This window comes from Carassius auratus, chromosome 38 (genome assembly GCF_003368295.1).
Source record: "Carassius auratus strain Wakin chromosome 38, ASM336829v1, whole genome shotgun sequence".
NCBI lineage: Eukaryota > Metazoa > Chordata > Actinopteri > Cypriniformes > Cyprinidae > Carassius > Carassius auratus.
The window spans coordinates 7,728,635-7,756,563 of record NC_039280.1 but is presented as its reverse complement, the minus strand read 5'-3'; the positions used below and the strand labels follow the sequence as shown (position 1 = coordinate 7,756,563).

Below are 27,929 nucleotides of genomic sequence, written 5' to 3'. Positions count from 1 at the left end.
ACAAATTCATAAGACCTAAACCCCAGAGAGAATCTGTGGGGTATTGTCAAGCGGAAAATTAGAAAAAAAAAAAGATTTTATTTAATACACAAGTTTCACAATTTGAGTTGAATTACTGAAATAAATGAACTTTGCCATGACATTCCATTTTTCTTTTTTAGATGAAACTGTGTATGACTTATGTAGCATCAGACTTTCCTTTCAATAAAGTCACAAAATTATTTTGATGACAACGGCAATTTATTATGAAGACTGGTCAGTCTTCATTTGAATTAAAACACCCATTTTTTTAAAGCCCTCTACTTTGGCACTTTCTGCATTCAGCAATCAATTAACAGAAGAAACAAAAAACGATCACACGAACATACAGTATGTGCATACTTAAAAAAAGCTACTATAACACATTCAAGTATATGTCAGCCTTAGTTCCATCATCTATATTATATAAAGACACTCATTCATTGAGTGTTTTGAAAAACACCACCTGAGAAATAGTTCTAGGTACATTAATAAGCTTAAATAAATACTAGCCTTGGCAATCTTGCAGCTGAAGTAATCTTTTGAGAGTTGAGATTTTAACAGTTTGGATGGTGTTACCTCATCTAATCTGAAATAAAGTATTTTCTTCTAGTGCATTTTACTTACAATAAAGGGATTTGCTGAAAAGAGTTTGTGTCTGTGAGGTCTGATGGTGTAAAAGTTGATCTCATCTCGTCTGGAAGTGCGAGGCACAGTGTGATGGGATGCAGCTTGTACGTATATGGTGACTGGTTGTAAATGATGTAGAATTTGGATGAAAAAGGATGGTGTGATCATTCCCCAAATCCTCAAGAGACAACTCAGCAGGACATATTTCATACCATGCATTAACAGGAAATGCCATTAAAATAACCTGCCTTATGTGAGAGGCCAATAATGAAAACAGTCTGGTTAGAAATGTCATGCTTTGGTATTATCTGTGCAGGTTAGGTTATGCAAGTGATGAATGCTAAGAAATTAATGGCACCTTAAAGGAATAGTTCACTTGTCATTAAGAACATTGTATGTTCCACACACAAAATGTGCACTACAATGAATTTGTATTTTTGTGTGAATTATCCCTTTAAAATGTAAGACTGAAGATCAGAGAGAGAAGTGGAACTGCTACACATGATCAAGTCGCCATAAGAAAACAGCACAAAATTACCTCTGAATTCTCATGATGCATGAGCAGAGAGATTTCCAATATTTTATCTACAACAAACACATAGTCTATCAGTGTTAAATCAGGAGGCCTGCTAGAGGTCCAGTCAAATCTAGCTTGTCCTTGTTCCCAATGTAAGATCTCCCAAAGTGGAGAAGAACTCCTCCATCTCGTTCTGAAGTAAGCGGTTGCGGGTCTCTGCATCCTCACGGGCTCGCTCAGAGTTACGGAGTTTAATTTCTAGCATGAGATACTTTTTCTTCTCCTGGTCCAGCTTCTCCTCTAGCCTCTCCATTTGGTTACGCATAGTGACACTTGATTCCTCCAGCCTTAGGAAGATATATTATGTACATTACATTTTACGGTTAATACTCTGTGATACTGTTTGAAATGCAAAGAAAACATGATACAAAAATGAAGATTTGTTTGATTTTGCAAACTAAATTTACATTTTGGTTTGTTCTTCACCCAAAATACTAATACACTATAAAAACACACTTTTAAAAAACATTTATTAATAAATTGGTCTTTATTGTAAAAGTTAAACTCTAATAATGTCTGTATATTAAAACTAAGATAGGAGAAAATATTTTATTGTCACCATAATATGTTAAGTCATAATGTAAGAAATACTGTTTCCGGGTCCAAGCCTCTAGTTGCTTCAGATGTTTATAAGCACAATTTATTCATATCACACAATTAAGCTCAGCTTTGAAAAAAAAAAATCACAGCATACATAACAGTCTCTGGGCTCACGATTAATAATGATTAATAAAAGATGAATCACTGTCTGGCCAACTGAGATTTCACTTTTGGCATCTGATAGAGTGTTTGGACCCAGAAGCAGTAATATGTGCTCTTCTATTTATTTATTTCTTTTTTGCAACCTGTCCCTCACATGAAGTCACAGCAATAAGGGACAACAATGCAATCAGTTCAAGATGTTTTAAGTAAACTTTATGAAGCCTAAAGACAAAATACTTATCATCAATGTGCTGTGGATTTCACACGTACCTTCGTATTCGAGATTCGTAGTTGGCCTTCTGTTTCTTTAACTCGTCTTTCAACTCTGTTACCAGGCTGTTAAGTGCTGTCGTGTTAATATCAGTATCTCCTGTGACGTTCTCCGCATCTTCTCCATTTCCGTTCTCACTGCAGCCTGCACTGCTCACACACATTTCCAGTGCTTCGCTGCTCTCAGTGACCTCCGAATTCCTGTCTTCACTTTGCCCTTGGACAGACCCTCCAGCTGACCAATCCACCTTCTCAGAGTTCAGTCCAGAGGGGTCACTGCCCACAGAGTCGGCCACTAAGATCTCACAGGAAGATGTGGACCAGGGCGTGCTCGCGACGCTGGGTACGCTGAGACTGGATGAGGTCACGTTGTCGTAAGTGGACAGACGGTGTGACAAGGCTGAATCCTTGCCCATGCGCTCTCCTGATGATGTACGGCGGTGGCTGCGCAGAGAGGAAAGCCCGTTCATCAACCAGTTGCCTGTACTGGGCAAGGTAGACACGTCCACAGACGAGCCCCCAATTTTTGCAGACTGAGCACGTACCCCTCCGCTCTTGAAGGAGTATTTCCAGGAGGGGAGGGATTTCACCTGTTTGCTGGGGCTGACCGTCACCCCAGCTTTTCCCTGAGGTGTCATTTTGGCAGTGGTAGGGGCACCTGTGTTGATATCTAAAGACGTGGCACTGCCACACACACTATCTGCCACTTTGGAGATCTGGCCCAGCGATGAGCAGTTCAGCATCTCCTCATCAGAGATCCACTCCACCATGCCTCGCTGACCTGGAAGACAACTTCCTGTCTGCTCGGAGGACACATCTCCCTCAGTCCCCACATACAGACGCTCATGTTCACTGATCAACACCGTCATCAGCTGCTGAACCTGGGAGGTTCCTAATAATAATAATAATAAAATGTAAATAGCAACACTGTAAAAAAATGTAAGAATAATCCAACTGGCTGTACCAGTCATTTGAACTTAAATGATATCAAACTGATAAATATGTGACCCTGGACCACAAAACCAGACAGGTATATTTTGTAGCAATAGCCAAAAATACATTGGATGGGTTAAAATGACAGATTTTTCTTTTATGCCAAAAATTATTAGGACATTATGTAAAGATCATGTTCCATGAAGATATTTTGTAAATTTCCCATGATTGATATATATTTGATTAGTAATATTTCTTGCTAAGACTTCCTCAGATTCCAGATTTTCAGATATTCTCAATTTTAGACAAACTCACCTTCCATCATTGAAACAGGGTCCTCTACTTTAGGCCGAAGGATATTTGGTCCAAAAACTGTTGCAAGGTTCTGAACGCTCATCTTGTTCTCATTCGCGTGTGACTGCACCTCATCTAAGAATCTACAATGAATTCATACAGTGAATACAACAGACATTCATTTATCATTCATTTAAATTAATAAGGGGATTGCTTCAACAACATCGCCATGTACAAGAAAGCTCAGGAGATGTTATATATTTACTTACTTGCAAATGTACTTTAACAAATTATAATTAGCCTGAGGAAGAGTGTTCACCTGCATCACAAGCTCACTGAGTCCCTTCAGAAGACACATGGGAACAAGACACATTACAAATACAGGAAACAAGGCTTTTGGTGATGGGGCTTTTCAAAACCACCCCTTAATTGTACTAAATGTGCCCTTGTAACATACTATAAATCTTAAAAGTATATTTTAAAAAAATGTACTTGCAGATAATATCATATTAATGAAATAAAAATCTAATAAATTGTACATACATGTTCATGTTTCTAAAAATTTTAAATTAACAGTTTAGTATAGCGTTTTGGTAGTATGTCTTTTATGCGTTTTCTGAGGTTGAATTGACATTTCTAATCTTCTGTCATGCTTAAGTTTAGAGTAAAACACACATTTCACATGTAAAGTACTGGATTATAATTTTAACAGCACTGTTTTTTGATATTACATTAAATGTTCATATATTTTAAAGTAAAGTATATTTTAGTTTGCTTGTCAGAAGAAATTAAAAAATAAGAAATTCTGAAATTACAAATAAAGATGTAGTGTCAAAAAGACTTTAATCTTCAATTACTTGCATTTAATATAAAAATGAAATACAATACGGTAACAAATTCAATATTATAAATAGCATACAATCAAGTTTCTGAAAAGAGTACACATTTAAGTATATATAGGAAGTCGTGGCCTAATGGTTAGAGGGTTGGACTCCCAATCGAAGGGTTGTGGGTTCTAGTCTCGGGCCGGACGGAATTGTGGGTGGGGGTAGTGCATGAACAGTTCTCTCTCCACCTTCAATACCACGACTTAGGTGCCCTTGAGCAAGGCATCGAACCCCCAACTGCTCCCCGGGCGCCGCAGCATAAATGGCTGCCCACTGCTCCGGGTGTGTGCTCACAGTGTGTGTGTGTGTGTGCTCACTGCTCTGTGTGTGTGCATTTCGGATGGGTTAAATGCAGAGCACAAATTCTGAGTATGGGTCACCATACTTGGCTGAATGTCACTTCACGTCACTTCACTTCTTTTAAAATGATATTATTTTAATGATAAATACTCTAATAAAACTCCTTTTTTGCAAGGACAATCATTATTTAATTCAACTTCAACTTCATCTTCACTGATGTATAGCAGACTCACCACTTCTTCATCTTTTAGCAGAAGCTGTGCACAGGTTAGAAAGTCCTCATATTTGTTAAAGGGGATCACAGGCTCTGGCAACTCCCTGAGGTAAAGCTTCAGGAGGGACGCCACTGTGTGAACATCAGTGTTACTGAAAGAGGTCACACACAGGTCAGGGGGATACACAAATACATCAGTTTAGCTTTCCTGTCTAAACAATATTGTAAACTGGTCCAAGACACTGTCAAGCACCTAACAAGAATAAACCAACCTAGATATAGAAACTCATGCAGGTCTAAACTGGTAAAGCAAAGCATGTTTAAAACATCTTAACGCGCTTTATAACACTGATATCCACATCAGTTTAAATTGTTTCTATATAATCAGTTTATTGGACCCTCCAAAGAAAGCTGTTTGTCTGCATTTGACATCTGCTAAAGCTTGAGTGCTACTCAAGTGCTTCTAGTGCTACTAGTTCATAACTGAAACTTGACATTATTTAGTAGAAATATTGATAAATTGCTTGTGCTTTTCTTCATTTGTAAGTCACTTTGAATGAAAGGGTCTGCGGAGTGATTAAATGTAAATGTAAAAGGAAGTTTTGAACATGTCTCACCTGTCAAACAGAGGTTTATCCCCACAGTCAAAAGCATCCTGCAGTTCTTTGACCAGGTTGGCCTGTCCTGGCATCCTAAAGAGACCTTCCTCTTTCAGACCCTGCTCCCGTATGAAATCCACACACTGCTCCACCAGCAGAGGGGCCAGTCGGGGTCCAAACTTTCTCTCATACTGTACTGTGTCCTCCAGGCGCTGGCCAAAGATACCTACAATAATACAAGAACCAGAGAAACATGTAAAAAGTGATATCGCATTATTACATTATCAAACTGTTAGAAATCAAAATATGCAAAACTCCAAAATGTACTCTTTCAAAGACAGTATCTGCAGTATCCTGTAATTCCTTGCAATAACCTACATCGTTTCTGCCTTGTATACTACAATCTTCAGCAAGCACACACAAGCCACGGTGAGCGAACAGACAAGACAGAGCTGTAACTTCAGGCATGAGACACATGACAGATCCCTGCTGGCAAGGGCAGCAGTCCACTTCAGGCACAAGTGAACAGTGATGCATGAGAATATGAGGGTGTGTGCACACCTGTTTAAGGCCTCTTTCATTGTAATGGTAATCCAGCCTAACAGAGAGTGTGGAGAGAATGTGGCATGAGTGCAAGCGATTACACCGAAATGTATCATATTGCTTAACCCATCAATGCCCAGATTTTTCCCAGCGATGTCTTGATTAAAATGATTTATACTATGATACTTACACTATTAAATATTCAGGATTATTTAAATAGACAACTATTGATAGCAACGTTCCACAGGTGCTCAGTCCGGCAGGACCACTGCTTGTATAACTCAGACCAATGATATTTTAGTTACTGTTATAGCATTTATTATTAGTCACATTTTTATTGTCACATTTGTGACGACGTCGGTCTGAATATCAAAGTATCAGAAATTATTTAGGGTAACTTAATGTAAACACATCTGTTGTAGGCTTATAGCATCTTGTAAATCAATAACAAGATTGAGATATATTTACAAGTGCATCAAGTTTGGCTTGAGAGGTGAGATTTGATGTGTAAGGGTGATGTTGAGTCTTGCTGATGTTGTGTCAATGTAATCACATTACAATGGCTTCCTGTTGCAGATATTTAATATCATTAAAATTATATTCAAACGTTTGCCTTTATTCAGAGACTCCTAAAGAATCGGTATTATATAGGCTACCTGTAAAACAATGCCTAAAGACTCTGCCAGTGCTGTTTTTATTTCTGTGTGCCTGTATGTCAGCCATGCATTTACATTTACATTTATGCATTTAGCATATGCTTTTATCCAAAGCGACTTACAGTGTATTCAGGCTATACATTTTTTACCTAACATGGTAAAAAAATGCAGCATGATATAAGTGTGCCAGATATAGATCACACTCTACCCAAACAATATGAGAATAGAAAACCAGACGTATGCTTGCTAGTTTAGTTTTCTTGTTTTCTTGACTATCTTGCCTCATAAGATAGAATACTTAGGTTTTATTTGTGTATGTGATAAGCTACCTCCTCCAAAGGGAGCCCAGATGACACGTCTAATGGCTTTGACCCAATCCTCCATGTCATTCTGGGAGTTTGCCATGAGCAGGAAAGCCTCATGGCTGAGAGCTGATCTGTCTTTCTCTCCTGCACAGCCTATGGAGACAGAGAGGGAAAAAAAGGACAAATAAATAATTTGATTGGTACTAATAGCATCCAGTCCCCTGACACTTGAAAGGACCAATAAATAACTAAACACTTGAAAACACATTTCATAATTGATTAAAAGCACATAATGCTATAGTGCTGAGGCATAATATAATTCATGATTGCTGGCATAGCAACAGCACATCAGCATATCAGAATGATTTCTGAAGGATCATGTGACACTGAAGAGCAATGACTCCTAAAAATTCAGCTTTACCACCACAGGAATAAATTACATATTAAAATATTTTTTAAAATATTAACATCATGACTGTTTATTGTATTTTGATTAAATAAATCCAGCTTTGGTGAGCATAAGACACTTCTTTCAAAAAAACAAAAAATCTTACTTACCCTAAACTTTGGCAGGCCATTTTATATTTATATTATAGTATAATTATTTCTACAATAATACTGTAATATTGTAATATTATCTGCACTGAGTATGGTTGTCTTTACAATATTTTTTATAGAATGTTCCACTAGGTGGCACCAAAGTCATGGGGAAACAGCACATAGACAAAACAGTGATTTCTCTTTATGACATCATCCTTCATGCCAGACATTAACCATAGCAGCACAGGAGAACAGTGGTAATTCTTTCTAAAAGCAAGGACACATGAACTGAAATGACAATTGGAGAACCCGTCTTTTGAACGTAATTTTGAGCTGATTTTTCTTAATTTATTCATTCAAATGAAATAGAGTGGAAGAGTTCAAATTCAGTTGATTCTTTTGGATGGTTTTCAAAAGCCCAGCATGCTTTGTTAAATTCCTAGCATTATGGAACTGTGACTTCTTTTCATTTCCTTCCACAAACAGCCCTCTCTCTTCATCTACCCTAAAATATCTTCAGCATAAATTCTGTTTAACCTAGTTTTTGTGGATGGATGGTTCCATTATCGGTCTGAGCCTGGCTGCAGAATAAACTGAGTATTGTCAGGTAGCTAGTGGCTGTTTCAGACGACACACATAGGACTCCCTGAGGAATGCCTGACTGTCTCTGTCTGCATGTCTGAAAGACAGTGGGAGTGGGTGATGCATTGACTCTGTGTTTGTGCCCTTGGCAGATGCAGTTCCACTCCCTGTCTCTCGCATGACAATAATCAAAGACTTGACTTTGTAGAGAAGTAAGTGTGACCTCTTCACAAGACACAAGCTGTTGATTCTATTTGGACTGACCTTTATTTCTATTTAGAAATGGGCCTTTGACTTTGAAAGTAGATTTTTTTCCTCCACATTTGCTGACTGAACTATAACAGACATAGATGGGTGTAACTCTCATGTTTAGTTCGGTTAAATTTGACCAGAGAGGATTTTTTTAGTTATCGTTTTATAACACTGGACTAAAACTTACAGACTTTGCTTCACAGGGCATAATAACTTGCCACCTTGTTACACCTGTGGTGTAAAAAAAAATGCTGTTAAATTTCTTGCTATATTATTACCAAAAATTGGATTCAACTTTTTATTCTTTTATTTTAAAATACAGATTTTGCATTTCTTTTTGCAACAGACAATGGGTCTGTGTGTGTGTGTTTTTTTGTGTGCAATGAATCAATATGGTCAAATTTATCCACAAACAATGTTTTGTGTTTTTCTCTCAAAGTTGAGTTGCAAAAGTTTAGATAAATGAGGCCTACGACCAACCAATTCCAAAAAGAAATACAAAACTTGTGCTAACTGACAAACAAAAAAAAACAAGTTGACAATTTTTTTAAACCAAGATATAACATCAGGATGCCATTTCAATTATAATATATATATATAGTTTTAATTTATATTATCATAAATCTAAAAGTTTTATTTTATATATTCTTAAATATAACTGAAATCCATATGAAATTGATGTTGAATGAATGAATTTGAGTGAATCTTGCTCATATTTGTACACTAGTGGTTGAACATTTGTTCTGGTGTTGCAGGTACATCAGCCCTCAGATTTAGGTTTGTATTGGTCCCTAAGCCACCAGTGGACACAGTTTTATTCTGTATTCCTGCAACGCCAAATTCAAGGTCAGGAATAATCATCACTCAACATTCACAAAACACGCTAATATCTGAATTCCCAGGATTTTAGATGTCCTTGCCGCCCCTTATCTGTCACCCAAAGCTAGGCTAAACTGCTCACATCAACATTCTCATGGCGTGCATATCCCAAACAGTGATTTTACTATAACATTCAGCATATTTCCACGGGAAGGTCATGGATATGGACTATTTCTAAATTGAAGGACTGAACAGCGATGTGCATGTTTAGCATTCCGCTGGTGGAAAGAACCAAACAATGTCATGCCTTGCAGCCCACCCTTTACATGATGCATTGTTCAAGATAAAACATGTTCTTGGAAATTTCATCTCTTCAAGAGTTTTTCACTGGAACAAGACAAATTTTCTTCAATAATGTCCCATTAGTGAAATACTTAGGCGTCCGTTCTATCACTCTTAAAAAAATAAATATTAATATAAAGTAATAATTACTTTTAGCTGTATTTGAGCACTACAATGCATTGTTTTGTTAAATCGTTGCACCGTAACAAAGATTTCCCACCTTGAATGAAATCACACTATAAGAGCTCAGTCAGCAGCTTTTAGGTGGCTGCCGCATATCTTCCTCTCTCATGTAGAGCAAAATGGGAGGCAACGCAAAGCCCAAGGCACAGTGTGCGGTTTGGCCAGCAGTAGACTGGGAGGATATCCAGCACGACAGGCCCAAGGCTTTCAGATGAAGATCTATATTTTAAATCCAGCACTTTCAGAGGTGAAAGTCTGTGCTTAACTTAATGAGAAAACTGACAGCAGGGTAAAGTTCAGCAAAACTTTATATCAACAAACATCCTTTTTTTTTTTTTGCTTAACAGATAGTTAACATATGTATGTAATAACATATGTCTGGCTAACTGTCTCTCTCTCTGTGTATACAGTATATAATAATAAAAAAAATCATAGGAACCATTTAGTCGAGCATTACCAATCAGAACACCCCAGCAACCATGGAGAAAATCCCTAGTAAATGCCTAGAAAGCATTCGAAAGCACCTAAACAGCTTAAATTTCCTTTAATCGTATTTAATGTCTCATATATTTCAACTACACAAGACCTTGAAATGCACTTCCAGATAAGAATTTGTCAAGTCTAACAACCTTTCTTTTTTTCTTGTTGTATTGTGTTGCCTGAAATTCTTTTCAGAAACACTTAGTCTGGATCTAGAACATTCAGAATTGATATGCTATCTAGTTAAGAGTGGTCACAGACACATCCTCATCTTCTACAAATAACCGAACTAACCGCTAATTGCTAACACAATGTGTGTCAATTGTGTTTAAATTCTTGGTGATTACGCTAAAACTAAATCTTTACCACAAAACCAACATCCTCTAAACATCTACCATTTGGAAACTCTTATCAGTCCTGTTGGTTTAGCTCTCTCTGTGGGGCTGCTGTCTCTGGTTCTGATTATTGCAGATGAGAGCTGCTCTGTGGTGAGTTTCTGTTCTCTTGATGGGCCCCCACGACCCCCAATGGCTTCCTTATATTCTGACAGCCATTAGCTCTTCATGTGTGGCACAGCCCAGACAATCAACACTGTATCACAGAAGAGAATTACGTCAAATAAAAAATGTGCTTTAATGTATCAATCTAATGACTTGCCATAATACAAAAGGAAACATATAAAGATGTATATATGTTGCTAGCTTTATAAAACTCTCTTTAGCAAGGCATATTTAGAGCAGGAATTCAGACCCTTTGTCTTCTCAATTCTATGTTTTATGGTGTGGTATTAGTTTTCAGTTTAATGGTTTCAGAATGTGAAAGGTCGCTTTAGCCAGGCTTTCTCAACTGAAAAGTTTTTGTAGATAATTGCAAGGATTATTCGGAACTATTGTGAACAGTTTTGTCTTGTGTAGAATAAAGTGTAGCACAAGTACCCCTTCATTAATATAAAATAGCGTTCTTTGTATCTAATTTATTTAGGGATATCGTTTAGCATTATCATCATTATAGAAAATGGCCATTACACTTTTAAACTCAAATCTGCAGATGAAAAAAACAGAGTTTCCTTTCAAACTGAATTAATGTGAGAAAAATTGAATCTGCTATTTATAACTACACTTAGTTTGAAGATGGTTTGAGTGGCTAATTATCAAATGGGAATAAAAATTTAAAATAAGTGAATGAGTGAAACAAGTACATATACTGTACTCATACCATTAAAAAAGTTTTAAAAAAGATTTTTTTAAAGAAATTAATACTTTTATTTGACAGAATGCATTTAATTGATTAAAAGTGGCAGTGAAGACATTTATTATGTGATTCTACAGAATTTGATTTCTATTTCAAATACATTGCGTTCTTTTGAACTACACTATTTGTTAAATAATCCTAAAAAAGCAGCACTTTTTTTTTTCAAAGCATGACAATTTCAGCTTTGATATCACAGGAATACATTATTTTAATATGTATTCTTTGTAAACTCTTTGCAAAGTTTGTAATGTCCTTTGTTAGTCGTGTTTTGTTTAACGAAGCAAGTCTGCACATCTTGGAAACTACTCAAGTACACCATGAGGAATGGTGGTTGTCCTGGTTGGGAACTGCTGCATGAGATCATGACATCTGTAAATGCACATCAGTATGACAGAATATCACAAAGAAACATCTGTATTGTTACCATCGCAATCATTTAGGAACTTCATTCGAAATGTGAATCTAAACGAGCGAGGAAAGGGTTAAAGTGTCAGTTTCAGATCAGAGAGCAGACGAACACCTTTCAGCATAGTTCAGGCAAAATTACAGGCCCTCACATTCATGCAAGACTACCTCACCAGCAGCAGCAGCTCCCCTCCTCACAGCCTGTTCCAAAAATACACGGCTCACAAAGCCACAGCTTCCTGGATCTTTTTCATGCTTTTGACACTCCAGATGTTACAGACCTTACAACCCACAGCTGGATCTAACATAGATGATTTACAGGTTAAAAAACAAAACTCCCATCGTCCATAAATTCCTACCTTGCTATAAACGCCGTACTGTACTGTCACCACGGTAAATCTCATCTATCGATCCATACAAGTTGCTGTTTTAATGAGGAATGTGTATTCTTACCCTTAGCATGAACAGATCGGTGCTCCTGCAGCTTGCGGCAACCGAGCCCCATGTTGGCACGCGGGCGCCAAAGAGGGCAGCGCTACAGCTGTGCCATGTTAGTTACATCTCTGGCCCTCCTGGAAGGTGAATATGCAACATAGGTGTGTGCCAGGGGCGTGCGATTGAGTAAGAGAAAACATAGAGAAAGGAGAGGAAAGAAAGTGTGCATGGGACGAAGAAAGATAAACAGAATAGAAGAGAAAAAATGAAAAGAGAAAGAGAGAACGCCAAGAACCCCACAGTACCATCACCGCCAGAAACCCGAAAAACAAGTCCTCCGTCTGCTTCATTCATTCATTAAAAAAGAGTTGCTGTGTTCTCTTTTCTTCAACCTTTTTCTTCCCCGCCCCCCTGGTCTGTCAGACTCGCCCTCGCTCACCCTCATGAGCGGAGCCACCACAGTGCTCATCTTTGCCAAACACTGCAAACATCCCCCTCCAAACACAAACAGACTCAGCTAATCAATCTGTGTGTGTGTGTGTGTGTTTGGGGGGTTGATGTCTTCTCATGGCGGGGCCGGTTGAACATTTCTGCAAGCCTGATGCACAAATCTCTGCATGTTCCCTGGATCTTTTCCCCCTATTAAATCTAACAGCTTATTAATTAAAACTTCCCCTCTTTGAAGACATTTCGAAGACCACAAGGGGCTTTGTGTGTTACACAGATGCTTTTATTGCACATTGCCAGAAGGCTTCAGATCAGAGCTTTTAACGTACCAAACTGCAATCTTCACAGACAGAGCGTGATGCTTCTGTCAGCTGTAAGGACATGCTCAGATCAGACCTCCCTACTCCAGTCTTGCTTTTGTGTCGAGAGCAAGCGTAAATAGAGCCATTGTTTGAGCAACTGATATAAAAAGACCAGGACTTATGGAAAGCGGGTTTAGTTTGGTGTACTTAACAAAACAGCATTATATGCAGAAGCTCACTGTGTCCACCTTGCAAAAGGATTATAGCGGTGACAATAATAATGTATGTAGTACAGAATAAAAGAAAAATATTTTAATGAAGGCCAGTGCAGAATCTCAACCACTAATGCATGCTTCATTCTCAGCAGAAGTTGCTAAGACTTGCCTTTTGTTTGGCCTATTTTTAAGAGCTATTCTTTCTCTAAGTCCTAAGACTCTCGGAAACAAGGGATTTAGCCTTTATTCACTTTTAGTCTTAATTTCAATAATCTTGGATGCAAGACCACCAAGACACATCAGAGGTTTTTGTGTCCACTCTTCATGCAAAACAATCAATGACTTCTCAGTTTTCATTTTTGCATTTTTGTATTATATGATAACAGAAAGTTCAAATGAACAGCATTTATTAAAATTAGTAATAATATGTAAGATTACACATACTTTCACTTTTGATTTAAAGTACCCCTGCAAGTATTAATTTCTTTCTGTCTTTTTTTTTTTTACTTACTGACTTAAACTTTTGAATGGTGGTAACATTAATGATTTATTCATTTTCTTTCTTTTTACCTTTCATTCCATCATGTACTTGTCCATGCTTAGATTTTGCTTCAGCATGAAATTAAAGTATTAAAGTTAATTAAAGTATTAAAGTCTCAGGAAAGAATACAGACACCTCAGTCCTGAATGCCAAGTGAAGCCACGTGTTTGTGTAGGTTGAACTTTTATGCTCAGGTTTGACTGCTGTAGCAACAGCTTGTGATATTTACTTGTTGTAAATGAAAGAATTCTCTCATCAGTCATTTTATGAAGAAGACGGGAGAGAGTCTGAGCGTTGCTAAGCACCTAAATAAAATATCCTTGTAAAAAGACAACAGCATTTCACTATAACACCACCAAAGCTATAAAAACTTGACCGTAGTGGATGAGTTTCATAATGCAAACTGATTTTCATATAGCATTTCTGCATAGGATGGGAATAAAAAACCTGACCGCTAGGGTCACAGATACATGGAAATAAAAAGTCCAGCTGTCATGCTTCAAACTACTTAGAGTGTATATGATTTTCTAATACTTGACAGTTAATGATTGCTTTCAATGGTTTCAACACAAGCAGCTGTGTCACTAAATGCATCTTGAAGGTCTCATTAGGCATGTGTCACTGCTGTGGACCACACAGGAAAATGTGTATCAGTTTCACCCATTTAGACTTTATTTTAAATCAAGGACCACCTGCAACAGCTCATGTTATCCTGACACTCCATACTGAATTCAAGGTCAGCTGGGTCACCTCCTTAGCTTATGAGATGTTGGGTCAGGCTGTGCAGAATGATGAGATATCTGGAGGTTCCCAGAGTACATGTAAACAGTAGATGCATCAGCAGAATCTGTCCCACAGGAACATACTGCTGCATCCTGTGACGCCACAGAGGTGGATTGTTTGCTTGAATCGGAATTCAGGCTAATCGTATATTATTCCTGATATGCGACACTCAAAACAAATTAGATGGATTAATACACAAATAATCCAGATGAATGACTCAACAAAAACTTTACATTGTGGGTAATTATAAAGGTACCATTTGATACATTTGACCTCAAACAGTGGGTCCAAACAGCAGAATCGACTAGTGGAGACAATGTACTAACTAATCATTTATTTCCTTTTTTGTGTGTTATACATTTTTTGGTTGAATTTTGAAAAGAGTCAAATGAAAACAATTCAGATTTTCAATAAGGTCTCAGACTTTTTAACTTTACGGTAGGTGGTCAGCATTTTGCATTGGATTTTAGTCTTCACAAATGTCCTTCATGTATCCTCAGAGGACATCTAATGCCCTCTAGTGATTGATTCTGGTAATGAGGAAGCTGTATTTCATCAGTAACAATATGGAAGCCGCTGCTCAAAGAATGCATACACAGTGCCTTATTTATTTATTATCTTGCTTTACCATTATATTCCTCCTTGAGTGACAAGTAGGATGAAGAGTTTAAGTAAGAATATAAAATATAACATGCACAGATTATTCCTTGATGCCATAAGGCTTTAAACGCTTTATTAAATCAGACCACAGAAGATTCTGGTAAATGTAATTATCTCCTACCTGGAACTATTTCAAAAAGGTGCCGCCCAGGTTCATCAGGATTGGCTGTCAGCTCGTTGACTTGACTACCCTGCAACGGGATACATCCCTGGAGGGAAAAAGAAAGAAAAGATTTCTTTAAGCAGTGAAAGCAGGTCTGAAGGGCACTTTTTAGAACAATTTGTGTTCATTCCGAACAGTTTTCTATAATTTTAAGAAGTTGTAAATGAACCATTTCTCCTCAGGGATAACTGGAGTTTAGTGTTCCATTAGGCTACTGTAATTTGATAATTGATTTGTTGTGCTAATAAGCATGTGCGGGGCACACCTTAAGGGCAGATAAGGCAGTGAGGGATTATAGTTCTCTGTTGTGTGCATGGCCCAATTTTACGCTGTAATCAGCAATGCTGAGTCATGCACAATTAGACCCAACCACAGTCCAATGATAAATTATGCACCAGCCTCCTTTAGCTCATCCTACATTCTTCGCTCGCCCCAGCATTAACACAGCGATGCAAGTTCTCATTGCTTGACTAAAATTCCTCTCTGCCATTCAGCTGCAGTTAAATGAAATTTCAGAGGGTATGCATTGATAAGGGTAAATGCTTATAGGTTTACTCACTCAAATGCAAGCTGGGTACATTTATACAGCAGAGATTGAATTTAGCTGGGATGGAGATTGGGTGGGGGTGGAGAAAAAGAGCAGGAGCATTACAGGGAGTTTACAGGCTCTAAAGGAGAATAATGCCAGCTGAAGGATGGATGAGCTAGAGTCAGCCGTATATTCTGAGGAAAGTCATGCTGCATTAGGGGTCACAGGTCGGCCGCTCTGTATCTGCTAAATGCTTTGACTTACACTACAGCCAAGCAGGAGGGCATGCTGTTTCCAAATTAGTTTGTCAGGCTAACAGCATGCTGATGTCATCCTGGTGTAATGGAGACACTGAAGAGGATAAAGCTTTTTATCCCAAAGCTATGCTGGGAATGAAGCACTAGCATATTTATTTATTATATATATATATATATATATATATATATATATATATATATATATATATATATATATATATATATATATATATATATATACACATATATATATATAAGATGCTTAAATCAGTAAGATAAATAACATATTGATTTTTTTAGAGTTATTGATCAGATATGAAATAATAAGTCAAGGTCTATTATTTTTTAAACCTATGTTTACAACATTAACTGTCACCTTGTTTAGACAACAGGGACATATTTTATTTTGATTAATGTGACTGAAAGACAATTTTATATTCCAGATAAATTATATAGTAATAAACAACCTATCGTTATTTTTGTCCCCAGGTTGCTCTGACGTCTTCCCACTGTACCTGTGGTTTGGTTTCCTCCTCATCTTTGTAGAAGAAGAGCTGGTCAGTTCTAAGCACAAACCAGCGCAGCTGCCAGTTCTTCATGATGCTGCGCTGTTTCTTAAGCCAGCCTGCTTTCAGAGCCCTGTCTTGGAGGCTGGGGGACGATGGCCTGCTGGAGCCGCGGGAGAGCTCCCCCATGACCATGCTCTTAGACCTGGCTGGAAAAGTAAACACAAATATGCACACACATTCCAACATGTTAGGACATATTTCATGTCATATTTACAGTAGATTCCCATTTTGCTCATCTAAGTGAATTAGACTCTACTAGTCTGGACAAGTATATACACAGAAACACACATAAATATGCATAAATGCAGTTGGCAATGCAAGCAATTTGCCCACCAGAGCTGAAAACAAGATGTATCATGCATGCTTTATGACAGGCTTCTCAGTGATGCAAAAGCCAATTTTTTTAGCTTATTCATGAATTTAAATTCCCCTTATTTTGACCAGGGACAGCCACAAACCACAGCAAAGCAGATCAGATTGGCCAGCTTCTTTTTGAGAGGCATGCCCAGTGTCACAAGCAGCTGCTTTATACTTGTGGGCCGGAAGAGAAAAAACAATCTATCCTTGCTTTCCTGTGTTCTGAGAGCAGCAGGATAGCAGTAAACATGAGAGTGCACTCCCAAGCTTTCCTCATACAGCCATGTTTAGATCACTCTGGAACGCCCTCTTTTTTCCTCTCGTCTCACTGATCTTATTTGTCAAGTCATGACTGTTTTTTTTTCTTTCTAGTCTTTATCAGAGTGGCCTGGGACATTCCCTCTATGCAGTTTTTTCATATTAAGATGTATGTAAAATTAACAAATTATTTTTATTGTTTTTTATTTTTTTTTTGGAAATCAAACCATATTACCATGTTATCAATTTGCACAGTGACATTAATTTAAATAATTTATGTATTACTTTAATTTAATGCCAATTTAATGTTTTAATGCTAATAAAAAAGAATTGTTGCAATTATACTTTATTTATATACTAATATATACAATTTTTTATATATTTAGACAAAAAACATTTTTTATTTTGTTCCTTCTTCGACTTAAAGTTTTTTAACATTTTATTGGAAAAGTATTCGAATATCATTCGAATATTCTAATATAATTAACAATCAAATTTCCAATATTAGTTTCCATTCTGTTAGATTTTTTTTCTAACACAAGCCAGTTCCTCAGTGACATCATCCTCCAGGATGTGAACATCAACCCAAACATCAGTAATAACAATGTATTTAATAAACTGTGTGATTATGTTTATTGTGTGTAAACTGTGTGATTATGAAATTATGATTTTTTTGTGGTTTGTCTCACTGTTAAACATTCTGCCCTGCTTTATGAAATTACATATATTATTATTATTTTTTTTTTACAAACATTGTATTATATATATATATATATATATATGTATTACTCTATATATATATATATATATATATATATATATATATATATATATATAAAAGTAACAGCATCATGCCACATGTAAGTGAAATCTCGTAAATCAAATACTCAAGCTATAATTACACTTCCTTAAATTTCAACACAAGTATATTGTTTTTTTCTGTTGTCCAGAGTTGAAAAGGTACTGCATAACAGCACTGACCTGACTGCTCCTCAGTCTCTCTGCCTGAATGAAGGGCTGCAAATGCTGCCACTCTGATTCAATCACAGTAAGTAATGGAGGCCTCATCAGTGTTAATGTACACCTCACAGTCTCGTGGAGAGAAAGAGTGAGAGAGCACAAATGGGACAAGGAGGGTGGGGGAAAAGCCCCTAAAATCATCTTGCCCTTTGAACAACAGTCTCCAGGGACACACAAGGTGTATTTTCCTATTACCCATAAACCTGATGGCCAACTCTCAATAACACAGAGGTTGCCAAACGAGCAGAACATTCACATTCAACATCAGAATTTTCCTCCATTTGTCTGATTTTAGGCTCTTGTGACATACTCAGTCTAAAAATACCGGAAGTCTGACCAGACCCATGCATATTTTATTCAGATTCATTTTTTTTGGAATGACAAAATAGCCTTTTTTATGTGTCTGCTCCTTAAATATTCTTTCAGGGCTTTGGTACTGAATTTGAAGACTTGCTAAAAATGATTAAGAATTAATATCAACAATCAATCTCTGCCTAAAATGATCATCCAGCTTAAAATAGCCCTGTAATAGAGTTTCGTACAAGACATGTTTTATGAGGACACCTTGAGTATGGCACGAGGAACAGAATAGTAATTAATTTTATGTAGCTTCTATTGGTTTGGATTATTCCTTATAGTTCAACTAATCCAGCTTTATTAATAACATCTCGTAGTTTACAAAAATAAATATATGCAAGTGAATAAATAGATCCATTATGACTTAATTTTTTTTCCACTTGTACTGCCAAAAACATCTGAAGTTTTGAAATGAATGTTAACATGTGATGTAGGATTAAAAGAAAATCTAATTAAATTGTTTTAAATAGATTTAAATATAAAATAATTCTGCTATCTATCTACCAGTCCTACGTCCTGATAACAAATTCTGCATAAGCACAGCACAAAACTGAAAGCCTATTGTCAGTCGACCAAATGTTCCTACACTAAGAGTAAAATATCAGAGAAGTCAGCAAATGAAACCTGGCAGTGTCTTTGAGCCTGCTGTGCTGGAATATGTGCTGCAGCCGCTTAAAACACAGCAAACCCGATACCCTCATCAAAAGTGACACAATCCATATGCAAGATGACAAATGCAGAGCCCAGCAGACAGACAGTGTACTTCAAATGCTCCTGTTTGGTTTATGTTGCACAGCAGGCAGAAATCAATCCACAAATAGCCTTTTACTGCTGAAGCAGACAAGTCTATTCTCCAGGAGAAATAATCAGGAAAAACCATGCAGTTATCAGTTCAACTTTAAAAATGATATTGCACCCGTATTGTGCAGCATGGAATTGATCAATGGTAACATTGTACAATAAGGTTCAATTAGTTACTGCAATAGGTATGATAAACTAACAATGAAGTATCTTCATTGCATCAACATTTATTAATCTAGGTTAATGTTCATTTATAAATACACTAATGTCCATTCATAATACTTTATTTATACAACTGTTAAAAATCCATTAATATATGTGGAAATTTACATTAACTTAACATAGTTCATAATTTACTTTATAAGCCCTGATGTTATAGCAGGGTTTTACTCATGCAGGTGAAACTGTTCGACATTCAACTGTTATGATTTATTACACCTGCAGTGTCGAAACTACAATTCATCATAGACCAAAAATAGCACGTAGGTAGAGTTCATGTACAGAAAAAATGGCATGGCATTATAATGTTCACAACTATTCTTGACTTGTCTGCATCGTGTACTGTACACTCTTGAAAATAAAGGTTCTTTATTGGCAATGATGTTTCTATGAAGAACCTTTAACATCATGGAAAATTTCCATTCCACAAAAGGTTTTTCATGGTAAACAAACAAACAAACATTCTTATGATTAAATTCTTGTTCACATTAAGAAAAAAAAAAACTGTTCTGTGGGGAAACCAAAAATCATTCTTCTACATTGCTACAAAAAACACCTTTATTTTTAAGAGTGTATGAAAAAAATCCCACTATGAAATATCAGGCACGATCAGCATGTGATCCAAATCATGACTTCCTGGTTAAGGAGTGTGACACAAAGCCAAAGACCACTTACACTCATTAACCACTAATCAAGCTGAAAGATGTTACCAAGCAACCGCCCAGTCTATTGGAGCACTGCCACGGAGCCTGAGAAATATCCAGCCCATCACTGAGCTGTGAGATCAGCGGACTGGTGGAGCAGGAGCCGGTACTGAGCGCAGCTAATGCAGCCAGAAGAGGGTGTTGCTACGGATGGGAACACAGGACACTGATGCTGAGAAACAGCCGTGAGAATTAAAGGTCTTACCTCTCCTGGACTGTCTTATCTTGGGACTTAGCATGGTGTTCATAGCTGAGCAACACTGTCCTCCATCCACATGTTGGGATCCGCACTCTACTCTCCTCCTGAGCCTCGCCCTGTTGCACCTCTTCCGCCTGCTCTGGACAGCATCTGTCTTCCTCCCTCCCTTCCCCTCTCTCTCTCTTTCTCTCTCTCCCCTTTCATGTCCCACTGGCCCACTGCACAGAGCAGCACACTTCCTGGGCCCCTCCCACTCTCATCATGCAGAGGCAGCCGGAGGAGATAGACCTCTTGCACACTCTCATAGCCCTTACCCATAATGCATTATTTATCCCACACCACCCAAATTAATTCCACTCTGGACCAGCCATTAAAGGCCTGGATGATTACACTCAATAATTCAGTGAAGCAGAAACAGAAGGGCTTCTGCCATTTATCCCCCTTCGCTGTCCCTCCTAATTGGCTCTTTAGTATAGTGACTGTATCTGCATGTGCCTTTGTGTACTATTTAGTTAGACTTCTGTATTTCCCTCCTTTACTCTACATTAGTTGTTTCCAGTCAAGGTTTTACTCATTGCAAATCACTTCCAAAAACGAAACAAAAACAGATGTTTAAGGGTTAGTTTGGCCAAAAAAATACAATTATGTCATTGCTCACTCTGATGGGTTAAAAACCCATATGCTATTTTTTTTTTTTTGTGTCTACCACAAAGTGTATTTTTGAAGAATTTAAACTTGAATGTCATTTATGAAAAGAGCAGAATATAAACTTTCAAAATATAATGTAAACAACATGGGGGTGAATAAATATACAATTTTTATTTTTAGGTACACTTTTTATTCATAGCTACTTTGATAAAAAATAAGTTTCCTAAAATAAATTCTGTCACACTTTTCATCCACGTTACATGTATTGCATTTCACAACAGATGCCACAGTAACAATAATTTGACTGCAGTGAATGTACATAGTGAATATACAGTATGTCAAAGGGTTTGAGAATTCATCTAAAAAGTTTATGCTGAAAGACTCATAGTAAGAGCTAAATAAACCAAGCCTCTTATTAATTAGGAATTCAATTAAGCATCTAGAATATACTGCATACATAGTCATAGTTTGTATACATTTTATGACCTGTGTTACTCATAGTCAAGTTAAAAGAGATGTTGAAAATAAATTACTATAAGAACACTTTCAGTCAAATAAGTCAAATGAATAAAAAAGTAACTTAATTACCTAAAAATCTCAGTTGTCTCTCCATCGTAGTAAACAATCCGAGTTGTACATTAGGGCTTATGATTTAGCTTAGTCATTTATGGCATTTGAAACTAACTGCTTTAAATATCCTTGTAAGTAAAAGGAGAACCAATAGTGGTTCTCAGAAGAAACATGGTCCCTCTGATACAAACACTATGAGATCAGTGTTTTTTATATTCACTACTCTAGATTAACTAAAGTCTAGCTAAAAATATGTACTTAACTGCATAAAAAAGGGAAAATTTACAAAAGCGGAGAGCTGTAAAATCACTAGAAGGTTGGTAGACTGACGGAGACATCTAAGGAAATGACGACTGCTAATGGAGAAGTGAAAACAGCAGTGCAGTGTGTATGTGCCTCTTATTATGGCCTTATATGTCAGTTAGCAGGATGTTTTCTTAAACTTAGTACTGATTACACAAATTCAATAAATGAAGAGCAATAATATCAAGTAGGGTAAAGTGGTATGAAGAACATTATTACTTTATGGAATCGAGCCCAGGGCAGTGTAAAATGTGTGATTGTCCTGGAAAAGTCATGTAGTATTAAGTGTAAATACAGATAAAGGAGGAAAATTCTTTTTAAATGAACATCTAAATGTAATTCGGACTCCAAGTAAGCCTGCAACTATCATTAAAAAATAAAATTGTGCTGATCGAGTCTAGCATGGGACCAAATAAACCAGCAGTTAATCTGAATTATCATTTAATCCAATAATAGATATAGAGGGAATGAAGATGATGCACTGATTCACTGTAAAAAGACTTTTTTTTTTTACTACACAATTTTTAGATTCTTAAGAGTTTTTAACATATGATGCATTATACACTTGGTGACATTGTAAATGGTTACATAAAATATAATATTATATATAATAATAATATAAATAATAACATTATACACTAATCGACTGTCACGTCGTTTCGAACATAAACTGTAACAGAAGAATGCACCTCATTGCAAGATGCATGAGAAATGAAAACAACATTTGGTCTAAGATCAGCTCAAAATATTAATCAATCTTGACATCCTTCGAATGGGTAAGATGAAGCTAGAAAATATGAATCTGTGCCGATCATGCACTCTGCATCTTTTTGTGAAAGATGTAACCTTGACTGTCCAAAATCTGCTGGTAAACTGGCTTTGACTTTTAGCAACTAGTCCCAGCTCCTTCAGACTGTTATTCAAAGCAACATCTGGACAAAAGTTACATATTCAAGCCTTTATAAACAAAAACAAGAAACTAAACTGTGATGTTGCTTTGTTATTTCAAAGTCTCTATATGTGAAAAGACTGACTGCGCTTCGCTCTTCTTTTCCCTTGAAGCAGAAAAGAGAGGATTGCGCCCAACTGTTGCCTTTTAGAAGGCCCTTTGAGGTTGTACCGTCTAAAGTAAGTGGTGGTTCCCATAGAAATGGCTTGAAGCTGCTCAACTAGCAACCATCCCACCCAGGTCAGAGAGAGGAAGTTGAGCAGAGTCAGCAGGAGGACCCAGGTTTCTCTTCCTGCCACTGAGCTCCAGTCAGACAGCTGCATGCCTGAGAGTTTCAGGTAGAGGTAGTACACCGCACAGAGGATGAAGATGAGGTGAGCCATTACCATGGACATGATGAAGAGGATGAAGATGCGGTGGTTGTCCCGTCCCACACATTGATTGAGGAAGAGGCAGTGGTGGTCGTAGTCTTGGATGCACATGTCACATAAACGGCAGTGTTTACAGTTGTCCACTTGGATCAGCTGAAAGAAAACAGCTTGTGCAGTTTTGAAATTTGTATTTTGGTGACAACAATAATAATACATTTAAATATATATATGTAATTTTTGTACATGGGTATTTAACCATCCAACATGGTTGGTTCAACCATTCAGTCCTATAAGGAAAACATATTTAATACTGTAAATAAATGAACTTCATCTCAAAATATGTCAGCAAACAGAGTAAGATCCATTCCAAAATAGTTCCAACCCTCTCAGGTAAACTATTTTGATCAAGTAAAGAAAAAAAGGTTCAGATACAGTGCTTGTCAAATAAGATCTCACCTCACAGTAAATACAGAATCTGTCCGGGCTCTTTCCAGCTTCTATTAAGTCTCCTATGCTGGAAAACTGGGAATCAGTGTCAGCTTCTTTGAGTTGTCCTGGGTTCTGGTTTAAAACTTTCCAAAAAAGTCCAGCGAGCACACAAAAATGGACAAGTGAAAAATTTAGGAGGGTATAAGCTGGCCAAAAACGTGAGCGGTCAAGGAATAATTGACAAGACATCCAAAAGATTTCAACTTTTGAAAGAGGTTGATGACATAAGCTATCTTCAAAGGATATTAGGTACAATTTTATAGAGAAAGCAAGCTATGGAATGAATTAGGCCTGCAGTCAGTGTTCCCAGGTAAACAGGGTTTGGTAACCTGTAAGTCCAAATGAAAAAGATTAAAAAGTTCATTATGCAATCATCATCCTTTATATTAGCAGTGATAAGCAATGCAATTTCAAATTACAACCCTCTCTAACCTTTGAAAGCTGTTCAGTCTATGATTTTGAGAAAGAATAACTTTTGCCATGCAGGGGAAAAGCACTGCAGAAAAGATAGCCCCATATTCACCAAGAGCTGCAGCTATAATGAGAACAGCAGCCCCGGAGAGAGACGGCAACAGCAGCATCCAGAAGTACATCACTGCAGAACAGAACATTTCATGAGTTACAGCTGATCAACATCATTATACAACAAACCAACAAAGGAAAAGAAACAGTGATACCATATGATTCCTTAGGAATCCGATCTTTTGGTTCTTGACTGAAATGCATCAAAATCCTGGAGAGCTGCTGATGTCTACATAAATATTAGAGGAAAGAAAGTAGATAATCTAATTCTGTTAACAATTTAAAACTCTGTTAATATCAAAGTAACAATAATCACAACAAACAAAAAATACAACACTGCATGAACTGTCAGTTTTTTTTTAAATGCGCCCTACTTAAAACTGAACATTAACTGCAGTGCAAATTGATTTTAGTTTAATTATTTGTAATTCAATTAATTTCCAAAAAAATCTTTACATTTGCATTGGTTCTCAACAGACCTAAATGTATTCCCTTGATTACAGAGGTCTAGAGGTGAGAGGCCAGTGTGGTTTTTCATGTGTAAAATGTGGAGTCCGGCACTCTTCAACAGTAGCCAGCACACCTCAATCATGCCTTTCTCTGCAGCCACATGAAGTGCTGTCGCCCCCTGGTGGTCAACTGCCTCTGGCGTGCATCTCTGGTTAAAGATTAAAAGCAAAAGAGGCTAAAAACAAGAAATTCAGCAAAAGGCATGCAAGGGCTTAATAATCTATAATTTTATTAAATACATATAAACAAACTGTGTTTCTGAAAGTTAAAGATTAGCTTTAAACCATATATTAATTTAAGACAATGACGCAGCAAAGCCTATTATTCCAAGTCTCTGGGATGCAACACTTAAGCTGTGTCTCATTTAGAAGGCTGCGTCCTCTGGAGGACGCATTTGAAGGCTGCATACGTCATCCGGGAAGTCTAATTTAAGAAAAGTAACCGTTGAATTGCGAAGTATAAAATAAATTATAGTATTTTAAACCTCACAAGGAATAACAGTATTTTATTATAGTTACTTTTCTTAAATAAAACATCCTCAATGACGTATGCAGCCTTCAAATGCGCCTCCGGAAGAAGCAGTCCTCCGAAATGAGATGCAGCCTTAGAGTGTGGGTACATTGTAAATAAATTCTCATTTTTGGGTGAACTATTCCTTTAAGGAAAATTTAAATCTTAGAAAAAACTGAATTTTAACTAATTAATGGCATTGTTTTGGTTCTCCCACTAGGAATAGTAGAAGTGTAAAACCTGGTTCTGAAATTAAAAAATGAAAGAAATGCAATGAATTTCCACACTAATAGGAGCAATTTATAGCAATTTTCAGGCATTCTGCATTTTCCTATCAGTGTTTTGGTGTCCATGTATTCCAGTTGTAAGACAAGCAATGCTGTAAAGTAAGGGTGCTTACATTAGCTTTAAGGAGATAGCGGACTACGTCAGAATTGCCTGTGGAAGCTGCTAAATGCAGCGAAGTGACCTTAAAGTTATCGGCATCTGTGAAACGGAACATTCCAGTCTCCCACAGGTACTGCGTGGCAATACTGAGAAAGAAGAAGAAAGAGAGAAGAACATAAAGAAGAAGTATATTTGAGTATGCAGTACACACCAAAACAAAACTAAAATTCTTATAATTCTAATGTAATAGGCCCAGTTACTTACACGCTTCCACCACCCACTGCATGATGAAGACACGTTTTCCCTTGCTCATCTACTGTGTGTAAGTCTGCACCATGCTGCATCATTTTGTGCATGATATAAATATTGCCATTTCTGTTAGAATAACACAGTACAGTAAGCCCTCTTCATAGGACACTGGTATAATGATCTTTCAGGGGAAGCAAAGTTTATGATGGATGTTTTAATTAAATTCACAAACATAAGATAGATGAGGTCTCTTTTACCTGCAAGCAAAGTGAAAAGGGGTTTGTCCTGCATCACAGGCAATGTTTGGGTCAGCACCGCTGTTCAGCAGAAGCTCAGCCATTGGCCGGTTTCCATGAAGAGCGGCAAAGTGAAGGGCTGTGAAACCTCCCCATCCTGCGAAAATCAGACAAAATGTACACAAATATCATGGCACTATGAAAAGTTTTTGACTAGCCAAAAGCATGAGTCGACAATTAACATGAATATAACAGATCAGCTATAAAAGTTTATAGTTAAGTCAATTTAATTTGTATATGAATAAATAGTTCTATTAATATATATTATACAATACTTCTTCATTTTTTTTGTATTTATAATAGGCCATTTAAGAAAACAAAACCAGTTCCATAATGACAAATCATCCAGGACATGACATGTTTTGCTGTATTATTTGGTTTGACTTTTACAACATTCTAGCCAGTCACACTGTAGAAATCAATATTATGTAATTATAAATGTTATAACATTCAAGACATAGAGGTGTAATAACTAAATTCTCTTGCTGAACAATTAGCCAAGCTTTTTATTTTCATCCTGTTTCCAGCTGTGTAAATAAGTTACATGAGAAATAAATCTAAACAAATAGCTTGCACTACATACTTAAATCACAACTAACATTGATTTTCATAGAGCTCAGACGGCTCATTCCCTTTTAATCAACATTTCTCTATTTATTCATCATAATTTAGCAGTTACTGCAGCTTTATTGTATATGTAATTTGTCCTTTGTTTGTTTAATGACCGTGTTGACAATTTCGTTTTACTAACAATAACTGTGTGTGTGTGTGTGTGTGTGTGTGTATATATATATATATATATATATATATATATATATATATATATATATATATATATATATTTAAAGTAATAACGTTATATGGTTATCAAGGTAAATTTGTCGAGGGGTAGAACATTTTACAAAGTGTAACAGGTATCGGAAACAGATCGGAAGAAGCATGGCTATTGAAACATTGCATTAAAATGTATCGCACATCTAGGCATTTTCTTTTATCGCGTGGCCATAAATAGACAATAAAGCGAACGATAGATGGGTGAAAGAATGGAAAAAACCCCTGCTTTTACTCGACGCTCCATTGACCTGAATAGGATCAGGAAGGTTAAAGTGAACTGTTAACGTAGGATCAGTACAATCTCTGTCATCATCTGTCACTGTGGATAAAAAACAGCGCCCTTTAAAACAAAAGACTGACCTTTTTGTTTCAAAACACCTCGATCCTCCTGCAATAAATGGGAAACTCGATCGATATCCCCTCGTTGAATCGATTCGAAAATACTATCGTTACTTCCTGAAGCCTGCAGCATTCTGCCACCGTGTATTTACGCCTTCTGTAGGCTGAAGAAACTCTTGACTAACTGTACGAAATTCATTATAAAGGATATATTAATTGATCAGTGCAACGGAAAAGTCTACGTACACATTAATATCCTCCCGTTAGATTATCAAACAGGGAGGCAGCGATTCTGATAAAGCGTAAATACGAGGTATTGATTGAAGGGAAACTCCGCCCTCTGGTGGATCAACC

At 36.9% G+C, this 27,929-nt stretch overlaps 2 protein-coding genes across 5 annotated transcripts; both read right to left on the bottom strand.

Moving 5' to 3' along the window:
* Positions 1-143: 143 nt before the first annotated feature.
* LOC113056867 (rho GTPase-activating protein 22-like) lies at positions 144-21,916 on the bottom strand. Of its 4 annotated transcripts, none has more exons than XM_026223771.1 (10): positions 21,835-21,916; positions 16,630-16,829; positions 15,287-15,374; positions 6,953-7,081; positions 5,443-5,650; positions 4,845-4,977; positions 3,694-3,767; positions 3,446-3,567; positions 2,198-3,089; positions 144-1,512 (listed from the first exon to the last, which is right to left on the bottom strand). In XM_026223771.1, the coding sequence occupies exons 1-10, from the start codon at positions 21,857-21,859 to the stop codon at positions 1,296-1,298; spliced, it is 2,088 nt and encodes a 695-aa protein (XP_026079556.1). In that variant the 5' UTR covers positions 21,860-21,916; the 3' UTR covers positions 144-1,295. The 4 variants fall into 4 exon arrangements, with proteins under 4 accessions (XP_026079556.1, XP_026079555.1, XP_026079558.1 ...); XM_026223770.1 differs by lacking the exon at positions 21,835-21,916 and adding an exon at positions 20,605-20,803; XM_026223773.1 differs by lacking the exons at positions 15,287-15,374; positions 16,630-16,829; positions 21,835-21,916 and adding exons at positions 12,236-12,354; positions 12,523-12,781.
* si:ch211-223a10.1 (palmitoyltransferase AKR1) lies at positions 21,393-27,929 on the bottom strand. Its single transcript, XM_026223774.1, has 10 exons — positions 27,597-27,929; positions 26,364-26,499; positions 26,122-26,232; positions 25,871-26,003; positions 24,930-25,108; positions 24,606-24,679; positions 24,361-24,523; positions 24,175-24,257; positions 23,896-24,086; positions 21,393-23,592 (listed from the first exon to the last, which is right to left on the bottom strand). Exons 1-10 carry the CDS (start codon positions 27,706-27,708, stop codon positions 23,134-23,136), a joined length of 1,641 nt encoding a protein of 546 aa, XP_026079559.1. The 5' UTR covers positions 27,709-27,929; the 3' UTR covers positions 21,393-23,133.